The sequence below is a fragment of the Sturnus vulgaris genome, chromosome 6 (assembly GCF_052056855.1).
Source record: "Sturnus vulgaris isolate bStuVul1 chromosome 6, bStuVul1.hap1, whole genome shotgun sequence".
In the NCBI taxonomy this organism is placed as follows: Eukaryota; Metazoa; Chordata; class Aves; order Passeriformes; family Sturnidae; genus Sturnus; species Sturnus vulgaris.
In genome coordinates this window covers 26,106,749-26,122,074 of record NC_142248.1, presented here as the reverse complement: position 1 = coordinate 26,122,074, position 15,326 = coordinate 26,106,749, and the positions used below count along the sequence as shown (strand labels likewise).

Below are 15,326 nucleotides of genomic sequence, written 5' to 3'. Positions count from 1 at the left end.
AGCTATAAGAGTTGAGATCAGGGAAAGTAAATGTTAATTTCACCTGACCAAAATCACAGGTTTGCTATTTATTATGGGATTTTAACACTGGGGAACCTCTAGCTGTGAAATTTTCTGTCCTCTTACAGCTCCCAGGAATTGCTAGAATTCAACTATTTTGCATCCTTGAGCTGTTGATGGCCCAGCATCCAGAAAATGCCCTTAGTGATCCATTTCTTGCTGCTTTTCTCAAGTCTGACCCTGAAAGGTGCTTAATCTACCAGTGCCCCAAAAGAGAAGCCCCTGGCTGTAGGCACAGAGCTGCATACGTATTTCCCTCCTTCCCAGGTACATCTCGAGAAAAGCTGCTTTATTTTCAATAGCTGATGGAACATTCAGGTTGGTGGTTTTTTATTTTATTTTTTTTATTATTCTTTCAGTGGTTTGGCAGTGGGAGCTCCCAGAATTAAAAAAAAAAAAAATCACATAATTTGTGGCAAGTGGAGTTCATAATCTGTTAATTTATTATCATTTCTGTCATCCTGGAGGGCCATTAGCAGAGGTAATAAAAGGAGATGTAATTATAGGATCTGAGGCCACTCCAGACACAGCTGCTGTCACTCCACTTGCCATATTTCATTCTGTGCTAGTACTAATGTCTTCCTGGTGAGAACAGCACAACAGCTACCCTGGGAGAGCCTTCATCATCACCCCTCAAGAGAAGTCTTGTCACCCTGCATCAAAGAAAGAAGAAAAGGTGGATGTTGTTCCAAGACAATTTCCATGAGGGGAGAGTGAGCAGGGGAGTAGTGTGGAGAGGGGGCCTCATACAGAAGCCCCACATTGGCTAAGTGTGGCTTTTGAGCTCATGGCCAATAAGGTTGTTGAACTGATAACATTTGCTAAACACAATTAAATCATGTTTTATTGTTATCACGGGAAAGTGTGTTTAAGTTTTACTGATTTTATTTGCTAATACTGTGGGGTAGAAGTTTGTGTTGACACCTGGGATCCTTCAGGGTTGGTATGACTTTAATGTCACATCTTTCTTTACTAATTCCAGCATAACTATAAGGCAGGAATATATTACTTTTTCTCCTTTCTCCATCCCTCTCTGACCAAGAGTTTATGCACACAGGAAGCAATGTAATGTTTTGCTCAAAATTCTTGGAAGGCAGAAATACAGGGTATAGATAATTTAGACACCTGGCAGGCTCCTGGCCCTGCTCTGCTCTGCCCCCTTGCTGCATAACTCAGTATGTTTCATACTTGTTGCAGAACTACAGAGTTTTTGTCCCATTATTATGGATTATCTTTTTTTTTTTTCTCAGTACTGATCTCTTATGTAACAATTCTTGAGCTCTTGCCTGTGCACAGTCCCGTTATAAAATACTGCTGCTGGTCTCAGCTGTGCCAGGCTGATTACTGTGGCTGTTACTGTGTTGTAGGGCCTTTGATAGGAGAGGAAAATACAAAGAGAAATTTGAGATGATAGCTGGTATGTCCTGATTTCAGAAAGGAGAGGAAGAGTCCTTTTCACAGTGCAGGAGCAATCTCTACTGTACTTCTGTTCTGGGATAGTATTGCCAGGACGGAAAACTCTATGGGAACTCGGCTCATCCCACAGTTACAATGTAGGAAACAATAGCAGGGCACTCTGTGTGAACAGAAATAGCCAAGGTTAGAGGGATGTACAACAGCATCTCACTGGACAGCCGTAGCAGCTAATTGCATTGCATTAAAACCACTCCTGTTAACACACCAAGTACTGGGTTAGTAGAGCAATCCAGGCTGAGTTCTCTAATCATCACTGTAACCCCACTTGTGATGAATCAGCCCCAGATGGATTCCAGCACTAGTGATGGGTATAATCCCTGCAGATATGGCAGATCTCATGTAAGAAGGGCACCACCAAGATTAACCTCTTCTCAGAAATACTGTCCTGAAAAAGTTACTTCAGACTTCATAGTCCCATCTCATAACAATCTATATTCCATATAGAACCATTAACTCTTGGGTCCCAGGAGAAACATTCTACAGAAAAAGAGAAGCAGCTACCAAAAAGCCAAAAGAAGAGCAACAGAAAAAACAAAATACATGGGAAAACTAAACTGTCTGATCTCTCATATTAAGATGCTTCATCAAAAAAATGAAGAACTTAAAGACAAGAAGCAAAGCAAAACAACACAGACCCATGCAGTGGAAGACATAGACAACATGTAGTAAATCCTGTGATCCTGTATCAGAGCCTCATATATTCTCCTGACAAAAGGAAGGGGGACAGAAGGCAGAAGATAGCAGAAGTGAGCTGTTTATAGCTTTAGTGAGTTGTTCGTAGTGAATGTGTGAAGCAATCTTTGGAAAGTAGCCTTGTAAATCCCAAGGATATCCTCTAAGTTCCCTAGCTAGCCTTCTCCACACACAAATCCAACCTGTATATTCCTGGTGGGGTTGGAGAGAGACTAGAGAGAGAGAGGAGCATTTTCCCTTCCCAATCCAAATCTGGGAAGAACTCAGAACTCAACACTGAGGGCCATATCTGCTCCTTCAGCCTTGGTCCACCCTACCTGAAGTTGTGGGACACTTGTTATGTCACTCAATCACACAGACACACACTGCCTGTAGTCAGTGAGCCTTCCAAGGCCAGTCACACTGCCAATAAGTTGTCCTCGTTATTTGTTAACAAAGAAGCCTTGAGATTCAGTGGCAATAGCATGTCATCTATGGCAATGGGATTTGTTCTGTGACAAATCCATTATGACAAGCTTTCCTGAGTCTGGACAAGAATGCCCACTGCTGAGAGGGTGTTATTAGCAATAAAGTCCAGTCACTGCCATAATATTTATTCATCTATAAACACACAGACCTAGGTCATGTTGATGTAGTGCAAAACCATGAAAGTCCACCATACCACCCCTAAGGCTGTTTCCCAAGTGCTTTCACTGGGCCAGTCAATGACAGAAAACTTCATAGTATCATATCAAAGCCTTCTGTGTAATCCCAGGGCACAAACACATACAGTGATCCATTTATGTACCTCCATCATAGGTTGCATTGGAGCTTGTTACCAATGAGAGCCCATCACTAGCAGTTTCTTGTAACAGTGCTTTTCACCCATCACTGTAGGAAAAACCTTAACCTCCTGGTTGAGGCCAAAACTGATAAGCACAGAGATGAATAATAGCTCCCTTTGCTGTTCATGTTTACACCCTTGAAATTCCCCATTTACCTGGGATGTGCTTTGCCCAGCCAATGATCACCACCAGTTCCCTGTCTGCCAGGTCACAGAGGGTTGTCAGGGCTTTGATGTCACTCTCCGGCATGGTTGGATCAGGCATGGCATAAATCTTCTCTGGCTCAGCCACCAGCAAGTGGGAGACGATCTTAGTCACTGCACATTTCAAAGGAGAAGCTGTTGTATCTCTTGTGACATAAGGTGACATGACTATGGAGCCCCTAGGACCTCAGTAATGGTTTTGGTCACAACAGACGACCACACTGCAGCCACACAAGCTGTAGTGATCTGCCTATGCCAAACCAGCTCTGGACAGGGATGACAAAAGCAGGGAGCTGCTGCAGTCATTGTCTCAGGTAGGTCCAGTGAGGGGAGAAGGAGGTATAAGCAAAAGGTTGATGGGTTATGGAAAAGTTTAGAGTTGTGGGTAGTGTTGAAGAGAGAAATCAGCATGGGAGGGGTTTTGTTAACATAGCTTGGGTAAAAGAAAAGATCAGAACATCACTAAATGGATTTACATAATCTCCTAGGAAAGGTCTGGTATTTAACCTAGGGGCAATGAATACAGTACCTGAGCTGTACCTAGGCCTGTCTAATTACCTCTACACTATGATTGTAAGAAAAAATTCAAGTACTGTTGACTGATAAAAGAACTGGAAGTTACAATTGCTACACTGTACTTTTGGGAGACCAGTGAAAAGAAATATAGTGGCAGCTCAGAGGACCACAATTCAAGACCAATACATACATGGCTTTTTAGCTGGGGGAGGGATCTGTAAGCTCAGGTAAGTGCTGCTCTCAGAATCCAGTCTCCTTTTGTATTTCTGACGGCCTCCACGGACTCGATCCAGACGAACACCTGCAGGTACAACCAAAAAAGTCCTCATGATTCCTTAGTGCCTTACAGAACCTTGACATGCAAATACTAAAATTTGCTAAGTAAGATATTCCCCACACTCCAGGGAGCTTCCCTCTCCCAAACACTTGAGATCTCAGCTGAACACATCAATCTCAATACCAGCTAGACTGCCTCCAGCTCTAAGCATGCTGCTCTGAGCTTTACTTTTATTCAAAACATTAATGAAGACAGAAATTAACCCATTCAAACTCTTGAATCACTATAAATCTGATGGGCAAATGAAAAGCTTCAGACCTCGATGCACTCTACATGTGATCCTGCTTTTAAAAAGAAAGACTTTAAATGTCAATCAAACTTGTAGTTATAAAAATAAGCTTTTAGATTGTTCTTAAAAATGAGAAGTTAAATGTTCTGTGACCTCTCACTGTTTATATTTGAAAAAAGTGACCTATAGCAAACAGATAATGAACTATGAATTCAACAAAGATGTTTCAGCCTTGATCAAGTACGGCAACTGTAATAAAAGTAGAATCCAAATAAATAGAAACAACCTTGACTACAATGAAGCAATGATAAAGATGAAGTAGGGAGACACTGAAGAATTTGTTGCAGCTCTTTCAAAGTACAGTGAACCAAACTGGAAACTGCACTCTGAAAAAAATTCACAGTGACTAGGAAGTACCAGTGATTGTCACTGATCATGCAAAAAACCATAGCATCATCAATAGATCAGGAACAGCAACTAAGTTGTCCTAAACTCTGAAAAAAACCCTACTGATATTTGTGCAGTTGTCTGTTATTTCTGAGCAGCCATATGGACTCTGATAATCAGTCTGTGAAACTGCGGTTACTTAGTCTTGCTGGGAGAAACAGCTTTGGAAAAAAAATCTTCCAAGGTAAATGTAGGAGCATGTGATTAGAATAAAATTTTGAATTTACACTATACAAGTACTACCTTAGAAACACACAGGAGTTTATCTAGTCTGATCATGGGAACCAATTATGTGATACACTTACTAATCACATGAAGTCATTAATATTTTGCAATCATACTGCTACATAAACACAAACAACTAAAAGCAAACACTCATCAGTTTTGAAGTGACACTTTTTGAACAACCTATACAACTGAAAAAATCCGCAGTCAGCTGGCAAATATTCTACCCTGGAAGGGAGCATGTCTGTCACACTGCATTTCAATGCTATATTTGCTTACTCTGTCAGGGAAAAGAGAAAGCTTTTACTGTAATGCTCACACCACACCTGCACCACCTGAAACTGCTACTTGAAACAACATCTAGATCCTGATACTCTTCATGGCTAGAGCACCAAAACAATTTGACTACCAAGTGCCCCCTAAGCAATAAGAATAGCAGGCCAACAACACTCAGTCTGGCAGCAGTATCTCCCACTGAGCAGGAGGAACAAGAATGAGCAGAGCAAGGGAACTGCTGTTGCACATGGCGGCTGTGAGAGGACAGCAGATGGTGAAGATGGAGAGAAAGGTATGAAGCTGATACAGGTGAACTCAGGTCACACTGAGTAATTTCTTTCCCCTACCCCATCTACTATTTCTTACTCTGTATGGAGAGTTCACTGACATCCCTAATCCCACCTTTCTCTTCCATTACATGGTATTGTTTCTGAAAATGATGCCTGTTCCTGCATTTACTTCCATTTCCAGTGGCAGGTAGCCTGTGGGCAAGACTCCTTCCCGGGAACCCAAACATGCTTCAGAGAGCAATTTCAAAAAGGATAGCCAGTGAATCCCAAACCTAAGGTTATCGAGGGAGATCCCTGAGGAACAGCAGTAATAAAATCCTGGATGAAGCAGGAAATTTTCATTTCCATCCATGATTTCTTTCCCTCTATAAATGTGCCTTGGCTTCTTAAAAAATAAGACTCTATTCCATGCTTTGCTGAATGAATGACACCTAGCTATAAGCCAGGAGAAAAGGGAGGGACACAAATTTCTGGAACTGACAGTAAACCAAACAACCAGTTATTAAAATTAAAAGGGTCAGGACTACACTGTTGGAAGATTATAGAGGAATCCAAAACAGGCTGCCAAGACTTCGGGACTGACATCTTCCCAGGACTGTACCAGATAAGGATCACAGGTGGGTGCATTCCCTCACACCAGTGGTCAGGAAAAGGGAAAGAGGGAGATGCTATTCTCAGCCAGCAGAAACCAACACACAGCCCTCCAGGATGCTTTTGCTGTGCAGTTTGCTAAGCAGTGGGGAGGGGGAACTAGGAGGAATAGGGAGGGAATGGGGGAAGGAGCCTGTTTCCTCCTCCCAAGGAGAATGCCATCCTCCAGTGCTTGGCAGAGGGATGGCTGCACAGGTTGCAGCAGTATTAGGGACCCTCAATCAGATTATAAGGACACAAGGGACTTAAGTGCATTAAAAAAAGATAAGAAAGATGCAGAGAGATTTACCCTCCATCCCTCCTTCCCCCACTGAGCAGATAGAGGTCTGTTTGCCCAAGGACTTCATCTTGTTAATTTTGAACAACTGTTTGTCCTCCTCTTGTTCCCCTTCCTGTGCGACACTCCTTGAGGCAAACGTTTTCAATCAGCACTTGCAGAGCCACAATTCCACCCTGTCATCACTCCAGCCACAGAGCTGGTGAACAGGCTGAGCCCCACACAGCACATCCCAGCTCCAGCTGCTGAGTGCAGTGACCCACAGGTACTGCAGTAAACAAAAGCATTTCAACCCTCGAGTCTCTGACTGTGACATTCCAGACATAAGCATCATGGTAAAATCCTTTCTCTAAAGATCTGACAACCTAATGGGTTGGAAGGGAAGGGCATAGCCAAAAATCAGAACCTGTGGTATGTAGGTACTTGGGTTAATGCCTGCTGCTCTACTAGATTTCCTCTGTGGTTGATTTTAAGACAGGCTGGTTACAGTGCAGCTCTGAGTGGGACACTAAAGGACAGACATTAAAATGGAGTGGGGAGGTGGGTGAACTCAGAGAAGCAGCATGAAAGAAAAGACTGAGCAGAGAAGAAATGGAGGGGAATGTAAACTGGGATATGAATGGAAGTGAGAGAGTGTAAGGAGAAGGGAGACAAAAGAGTGGCTGGGGCAAAACTGAGGGACATGTATGCTGTAATCACAAGGGCAGGTTTCACACCACATGTGCAGCCACCTGAGCATTACCTGCAAGGTGCAGCAGCCATGCATGAGATGCAGCTGTCCATACTGAAGACTTATATAGGATTTGGTACTGCAGCCTCACAAGAAGACAGCAGCAAAATAAAGCTCCTGCACAAACCCTATGCTCACATGAACCACAACTGGCCAGTTCAAAGGACAGAAGACATCCTACAAAAGTGTCACTACTACAGGCACTCCTGGGCCCCCCTTTGTGTCAGCAAGGAGTTGAGATCAACAGTATAGGACAAAGTTTCGAAAGCACCACTCCTTGATAACTTATCTTGCTGGCAGTTCCTTCAAATTAAGGCTATCTATTCTGGAAACATGCCCTCTCCTCCCATTCTCCTGTATGGCAAGAAAGTGCTGCTGTTCATTCAATTTTGTTACATTTTGAGCAACCCTTCATAAAAGTCCTCCTCATCAGACTAGCTATGGAGCTGACCCTGGTGTACACCTCAGGGATTGAGTTCCAGCTCCCTGGCAGGTTGTTCTCAGCTCCCCTGCCTGTCCAAAACCCTCTGACCTTGCAGGGAGGAGGGCAGGGCCAGGACTTGTGCAGGACTTCTCAGCCCAGCATCCTGCCTGGGGCAGGGATGTCAGTTTTCTAAGTGTCCTGTGGGTGCCACTCGTGTTCCAAGCACTCTTGCAGAGAGGTCTGTGCCAGCACCAAGCCTCTGCAGTGGGAGAGCTGATCTGCTGATCGTTCAAGCTCCCTGCATTGCTCTGACATGCCCCTTGGAGAGACGTCTGCCCGACAACTTTGGGATCAGATGTCCCCTTACCGACTTGATAACATCAGGCCTTGGGGTTTTTTTCTTAATGGAAGTAAAATAATTCCATCTTTTTTTAAAAGCTGGACCCAGGCCGAGACTGTCGGAAGTAAAAATAGCCAAGTATGCAGAGGCGACAGCACGCAGAGTCAGGTTTAGTTTCTCTTTTATTTTCTGGGGACTAAAAATACTTTTAAAAGCTCTGTGAAGCTAAGCCCTGGCCAGTGGGAAATGCAGTCAAGGCCCAATATCAGCTGTCGTGTCAAATTACCAGCCTCACCTCACTTTCCATCGAGTCCTATCACATGCCCATGGATTGATAGGAACAGAAAGATCTATCTTGCCAAAAGAGCTAACGGAGGAGCCAAGCTACAGGGTTTGCATGGTACAATGTGTGTCTAGACCAAGAAGGACACAACCAAAGGGAACACAGGGCAAGTGCTGGCCAGGAAGCAAAAGGGCTGCTTTTGCTGAGCTTCTCTGATACACTAGCCAGGTCCTGTGTCCACTGCCCACCTAATCCTTGAGCTGCACTTCCCACGCTACTTGCTCTCCCAGGGTCTGTAGGTAGAAGAGCACCTGTCTTTGGGAGCTGCAGTCTAAAGTACATGGATTGGTACTGGCCAAGGAAGCTGGAATGTATAGGTTAAGAGCAGAGAGGAAAGGAAGGGAGAAATGTTGTATCCAAAGTGTCTCCTACAAATTTTTCCTCTTCCTTTCTGCTCTGAACTTCAGGAGAAACAAGAGCATGAGGTAATGGGATGAGTGAGCCAGGAGGAAGCCTGTCAAGGAAACAGAAAACAGAGATGACCATTAAAAGTCAGGCCTGCCAAGATGGAGAAAGAAATAGACTATAGGAAAAAGCATCTCTGCCTAACAGGAATGGAGAGGGTGCAAACTAACTAGGCTCCCTTTTGTTACCCAGATTCCAGCTTGGGAATGAGGAAAGATCCCTTTATACTATTAGGCTCTAACACTGTGGCCAAAAGAGGCCAGCCCCTAGAGAGTCTTCTGAAACCTTTGATGGTTTCAGGGTTATGTTAGTCATGTAGGAAAGTTTCTTCTGTTGGGCTGACTGAAGAGTCCCTGGAGTCTTAGAGACAGGTTAGCCCTGTGATACCTGATGATACCTGGTCCCAGAGGCTCTCAGATGCCTTGCAGCAGTGACACAAGATGTCAGCTCCTCACACACAGAAACACAAGTAGCATGTTCCAAAAGGTTGGTCCAAAGCATACAGAGTCAGGTGAAACCCACAGAGCTTGCAAACCAGTCCTTCTCCTCTGCCAATGCCAGCTGCATGGCTGCCAGCTCTGCAGGGCTCTCTGCAGTGCTAGCCACTGCTGTCTCTCAAATGTACATCTTTCTTCCCATGCTGAGCCCCTCTCACTTTGCTCCCTCTGGAAACTCAGGAACTAACAACGGATTCAAGGGCAAATGGGAATAAAGAATACCTCATTACCTTGTTCTCTGCAACAACTCTCTGTAATAAGCCACACATCCACATATTCACTCTGTGTCCATGGTCCATGCAAACGTTCTCCTTTGACTGCTTCTCCCAGCCCTCCAAACACTCTGAAGCAGGTCAGTAGCTCTATTGGCTGTCACCCATGGCCACAATGCCTGCACACAGCAGGCTGAGGAGTACTGTGCAAAAGGAACAGATGCAGGCACATGCCAGCTAGGAAAAGACCAAGGTTGCCTTTCACAACAGGACTTGAAAGATGACAAAGTCTCAGCCCCACTGACTTCCCAAGAGGTAGAGCTCAGAGACAAAGCCCCAAAGCTGCCTAGTGTTTGCTGCCTAGAGGAACCTGAAGTCCTAGGTGTGATTTAACTCACTTTAGACTTTGATAGCTCCCTTCTGTGCTTCTGGGCTTCCTTGACAGGCAACAGAGAAAAAGGCACCTCCACATTCAGTTCACTGGCCAGACACTTACCTGAGGAGGCATTGTGACAGATACTTCACTGACTACCAAGAGAAGCCTTGCGGGGTGAAGCCAGTGCTATCTATAGCTCAGTTCTCTGACTCAGTGTATTTCAGTGGAGCAGATTTTGGAACAAGTAGAAGAGCATAAGCATGGATCAAGAACAACCATTTTTGATATGTGACACAATGGAGAGCCCCCCACCACTACATGGAAAGAGGTCTACTTGTGATGAAGATCCACAGAGGTGAGGGAGTTAGACCCACCATGCTCTGCTTTGTCCAGCCTCTAATAGCAACTCTGCTTGAGCCTTGAAGCACCTCCTCAAGTTCTCACCTCAGCAGTGGCTTTTCTAATGCTAAAACCTATTGTCCACTTCTTACTGAATTCTTAAATTGAAACAGCTGTGCCAGGAAGTTCTGAATAAAGACCCTCTCAGGATATCCTGCAGGTCAAGGGCTGGCACAGTCTTCAAAGGTGAGTCAGGGAAAGGGATTGAGAATCTCAGCAGAGCTGAGTCACTGGCACACATAGGTGACTGTACACACCGGTGCACATGCCCAAAGTTACTGTAGAGCAGTGGGGGCATATATTCAGTCCCATCCCATTCTTGCTTACCTTGAAGGTCTTACCTGCTGTGTTGTCAAAACTGCCTAAAAGCTTCTAGGACAATGTCTGGGTTCTAAAAATCCCAGGATGGTTGTTGCAGTTTTTATGTGTTTCCTCTTTTCTGTATTTGTGATTAAGAGCGCTAAGCACAGTTTTGGTGACAGAATACACAAAATATTTATCATAATAAATGCCTCTCTGAACCCACCTAGATGTATATTGATGGAACCCAGACTTCAATGCTTGAAAGAACAGAGATCTAGCCAGGTGTGGTAAGAACCACAAAATTCAAAATGAATTAGAGGAACCAAATTAAATAGATTCATAGTCCATTAGATAAGGGAGAAGGTGTAGAGATGGTCCTGAATGTGCCATTCTTGTATCCAGAAAATAGACACCACGTGGACTCAGCCCATTGTGCAATTTGTGAACAGTCCATCTGCTGGAAGCTTCTTTGGAGAATTACCATCAACTTTCCAAAGGCAGCACATGCTCTCTGTCACAACTCAGCTCCAGCCACACCGAAAATGCTCAATTTATGCCTTGGAAAATAGTTGGGTGTGGAAGATAGAGTCATCAAGATGCCACTCACTGCTCCCAGAGAAACCGTTTCAAAGGACAGGGGGTTGCCTCTCTGTCTTTAAACACAAGGATATTTTAGAGAAAGAAAGATAATGTTTTCATTCTCTTTTTCATTTGGATACCTCCAATAGTGATATTTCTGGCAGTGGCTGGAGGCAGAATACTCTATAAATACAAAGCCATTAAATTGCACACAGCAGCAACCTGATCGGGGCTACCTTTTAATTTCCTGACATGAGCTGGCCACTAACCCAATTACCCAGGGTCCCCGGAGGAGCCCTCAGCCTTCCCAGGAAGCACAAAGCAAGAACCCAAGCATATTGCAGGGATGTCAGCTGAGCTTTCACTGAAATCAAATATCTTTTTGAGAACACATGGTCTGGAAGCAGGGATGGGGGCAGGAGGGAGAGCTGCTGGAAGCACTTTGCTCCATTGAGAGATTCTTTCACTTGAAAACAGAAATTAAAAACTCTCCCTTTGGTTGTGTTGCTGAAAAGGAGCTCTGCTGTTGATTCAGTTATCTGGATTTTAGTAGAAGATGAAGGCAAAGTTGTGAGTGGAAATGGTTTGAAATCACCAGTGCTTGGAATCCCTTTCTCAGATACTCGGTGATGGCATCAAATTTACAACATCACACAGCCAAGTCTGTCCAGGATGACAAATTTGACTCCTTGTGAAAAATTTATGACATCAGCAGCTGCTAAGGGAAACCAAAGAGTTAGGAATAACCACCAGGGCAATTCCACTGAGTACAGAGTTTCCTAATCAGCCTGGGTCTTGAAGAGGAGATGGATTTAAAAGATAGCTGCTTCTGAAATTTGGAGATGACAGTCTCACCCTCTCTGAAGTGGGGATCACCTCTAGCATTCACAGACATGCAGGCACTTGGGTAACACAAGGGTTACCAGGTTATTGCAAGGTTCTGGGAGGCAGGGTATTCCCAAAGACACCAAGGAGAGATAGGAAAGGGGAACAATGAACAGGAAGATGAGCTGAATGAACTTCGTGGCTCTCTTCTGTAGACTTCTCTTTCCTGTTCACTGCCTCGTGCTGCAGTGTCAGTATCCACACATTCCAGCAAACTTTACATCAGAAATAATATTAGACAGATAGGAGTCCAAGAGCTTAGGAGATTTGTAGCAAATAATTTGGGTTCCCTGTTGAATTTTAATATGTTCTCTAGCATTTCTTATTGAAATGCATTAGGACCAAAGGAACAAAGCCTGGGAAAGGAATGGTTGTACCTGGGCTTACTACTACTTACTAGTAGTACTTACTACTACTTACTACTACTACTTACTTACTAGCATAACAGTTTTGGGAAGACAGAGAGTCATGCAGGTATGAGAAATCACATGTCTTTACTGGATAATTGCCTAACTTCTCTCTTGCTATTAAAAAGCCTTCCATTTCTGCATCCAGATCGAGACTATATATTCTTCTGCCTTCCTTCCTTTTATTTGTAAACTTCATCCTCACCACACAAGGGTCATTCTTGAGAGCCAGGAGGCTAGGCCTGAGGAAAACTTACAGGGCAGGCTTCCTATCCCAGGAATCCTCACTCCTGCTTTTAGCACATGCAGTGCATGCATTCCTGCAAACTCCTATCTTCTACTTTCTGAAATAAGGTATACCTGGTCTATCACAGAACACATCTCCAGGGTCCTTTCAGTCCTTGTCCTCTTTCTTGGAAGCCAACCAGTGATGTCTGCAAGAAACTGGGCAGAAGCCACTCATACATCCCAGAAAGTTGCACTTAGGACTCAGTCATGAGCAGGACTCTGAGGAGACAAGTCTCAGCACAGGCAGGGAGCAGAGGACAACTTCAGCAACATAATATACATTACTAATATTAAGAAAGAAAACAAGACTTAAAGGCTGGGGGAATAATCAATGGCATTTCAATGCCTGGATGAGATTTGTTTTACAGACATTTTCTTTGCTGCATGGTTTTCTGCTGTGATGTGACACAATTGCATGTGCATGCACTTCATGAAAAGCATTTCATTACCCAGCTTTGCTTCCTTTTCAGAACTGTTTATGCTCCATTTGGGTCTCTGCAGATGTGCCGCACAGAAGAGGGAACAACACAAAAAGAATTTAGAAACAATACAATCCTTTGAAGAAAAAATTCTGCAGGGCTTCCACAAGAGAAAGGACTAAATACCCAGACAACAGCCAGTCTGTTCTCTTTGGTGTGGTATGGTTTGATATGTCTGATACTGCCTATCCTCCACTTGCCTTCTATCATTTCCAGCCAAAGATGAGTTCTGTAATGAGAGGCCTTGATGTTTCATTGCAATTCACCTGTTATCCCCATCCCTCTTCTGATGATCTCAGAATATTTCCCTTTCATGGGTAGTCCTGCATTTATGGGACAAGGTTTGGGTAGCAGGAGACTGCAGGGGTGGTTTCTGTAAGAAGACACCAGAAACTGTCCCTATATCCACTCCAGACAGCTCTAAAAAGGACCCACCACTGCCCAAAGCTCAGCAATGCTGGTGGTGCCTCTATGATAACACATTCAAGAAAGGGTAAAAGCAGCTGAGAGAGAGGCATGAGAAAATACAGAAGATACAGCCCTACAGATACCAAGGTCAGAGAAGATGCCCCAGATTCTGGAGGACCTGGGGTACCCCAGAATCAGAGAGGCAGCAAAGATGTGGAGAGCAAAGTTGTGAGGTCACGTTTAACCAGCCAATCAATGTCCAAAATGAAACCTCTGAGCCCACATACAAAAGCATCATGTCATCTGAAGTTACATCTGCCTCTTGAAGACAAACAAATTGCTGTAGAACAAAAAGGTTATGTGTGGCTAGAGCATGAATGGCAAGGGTATATTCTTCTAAAACTGACAAGGTATACTGAGTTTTTAAAAGAGTTTTGGGCAGCCAAACTGAAATTTCTCTATCGTTCCAGAAATCCAGGAAGATCTAGATCTACTCTGTAGAGCCCAGAGTTAAAGATCTACATTTATTGTAGGCACAAGACAGACAGTGATGGGAGCAAAGACAAGCAATGGAGTGGACAAACCCTGGGATTCCCAGCTCTGAACAATGCTGCCTCTCCACTGTAAACTGCAGGGCACACTTTCCCTGCACTGGCCAGACCCCCACATCAGACATATCATCTACTTCATTTGGCGTGAGCAGTATCACTGGTTGCTCAGTTTTCCCTGATTTTTGCAGAGCAGAGGGGCATGCAATTCTACTGGACAAAGCTATGAAGATGCCCATCTCCACTGCCTGCAGGCTGGTGGTTCAGGAAGGCAAAGAGCAGTAGAGCACAGGTTTTCTGGGGACAGCACATCCCTACATGAACACTGGGCTGGAGTCTGGGACTGGAGTCTGCTGGAATGCTGGACTTCAGATTCAGCAGGTTCCTACATGCTAGGGTCAATTAATGCTCCCTCGGGGCACACTACAGATGGAAGGGGACAGTGAGAGACAGGCAGCCTGACAGGCCAAAACTTCAGACATCTGAGCCAGTTTGGCTCCCTGGGCAGAGCTTTCTGCTTGCCACTTTCCTCAGTGAGTCTTGCCTGCTCTGCAGCATCACACCGGGAGAACCTGAGACAGCAAAGCTCTGGTGTCCGCGCAGTTCCCTTGTTGCAATACATTGATCAGAGCTCTCTTAAAGAAAGTGGCCTGGATATCTGAGACACCTATTGATTGCTCCATTGGCTCTCTTCCTGCCCTGATCCTCATTCACTCGGCACTGCCTGAATAACCTGCACGTCTGTGTTAGGGCCAGTCTCTCTGGATCTTAAAGGGCTACATTCACAGCTTTTTGCCTGGCAGCAGCCTATGTGGGGAGAAGAGATGTCTGGTGACCCTTATATGCAGTCCCCAAGAGGAGGAACCAAGTCTCTCCTGCAGCATCAAGCTGAGCATTTCAAGTGTAAAGCAGACCTTGAAGTCATGGTTATTTGTTTTGCCATATTTGAGTACTGATGCCTTTTGCTCGAAGAACGAGGTAACATGCCCAGCAGGCAGGAGGTGGCATCATGTATCACAACAATAATGGAAAATGAGAAGAAATCATGAAGCCCTTAACTAGTTACTAGTGAAATATCATATTCTCCTTGAGCAAAAGGATAATTTCTTTACCCAGAAACATCCCCACTACGTTACAAGCCCTGTGGCTTGCCCAAGGACATCAAGCAGAAAACTGTGAAGAACTGATTTCTAGATCTT

The 15,326-nt window shown here is 44.4% G+C and overlaps 1 protein-coding gene across 1 annotated transcript in view; it reads right to left on the bottom strand.

Moving 5' to 3' along the window:
• The window catches only part of ESRRB (estrogen related receptor beta), a 40,883-nt gene that overhangs the window by 13,484 nt on the left and 12,073 nt on the right, over positions 1–15,326 (bottom strand). The window contains exons 3-4 of the mRNA XM_014893494.2: positions 3,963–4,073; positions 3,209–3,370 (exon numbers count right to left, since the gene is read on the bottom strand). Coding sequence (XP_014748980.1) covers positions 3,209–3,370; positions 3,963–4,073 — 273 coding nt within the window. The remainder of the gene's footprint in view (positions 1–3,208; positions 3,371–3,962; positions 4,074–15,326) is intronic.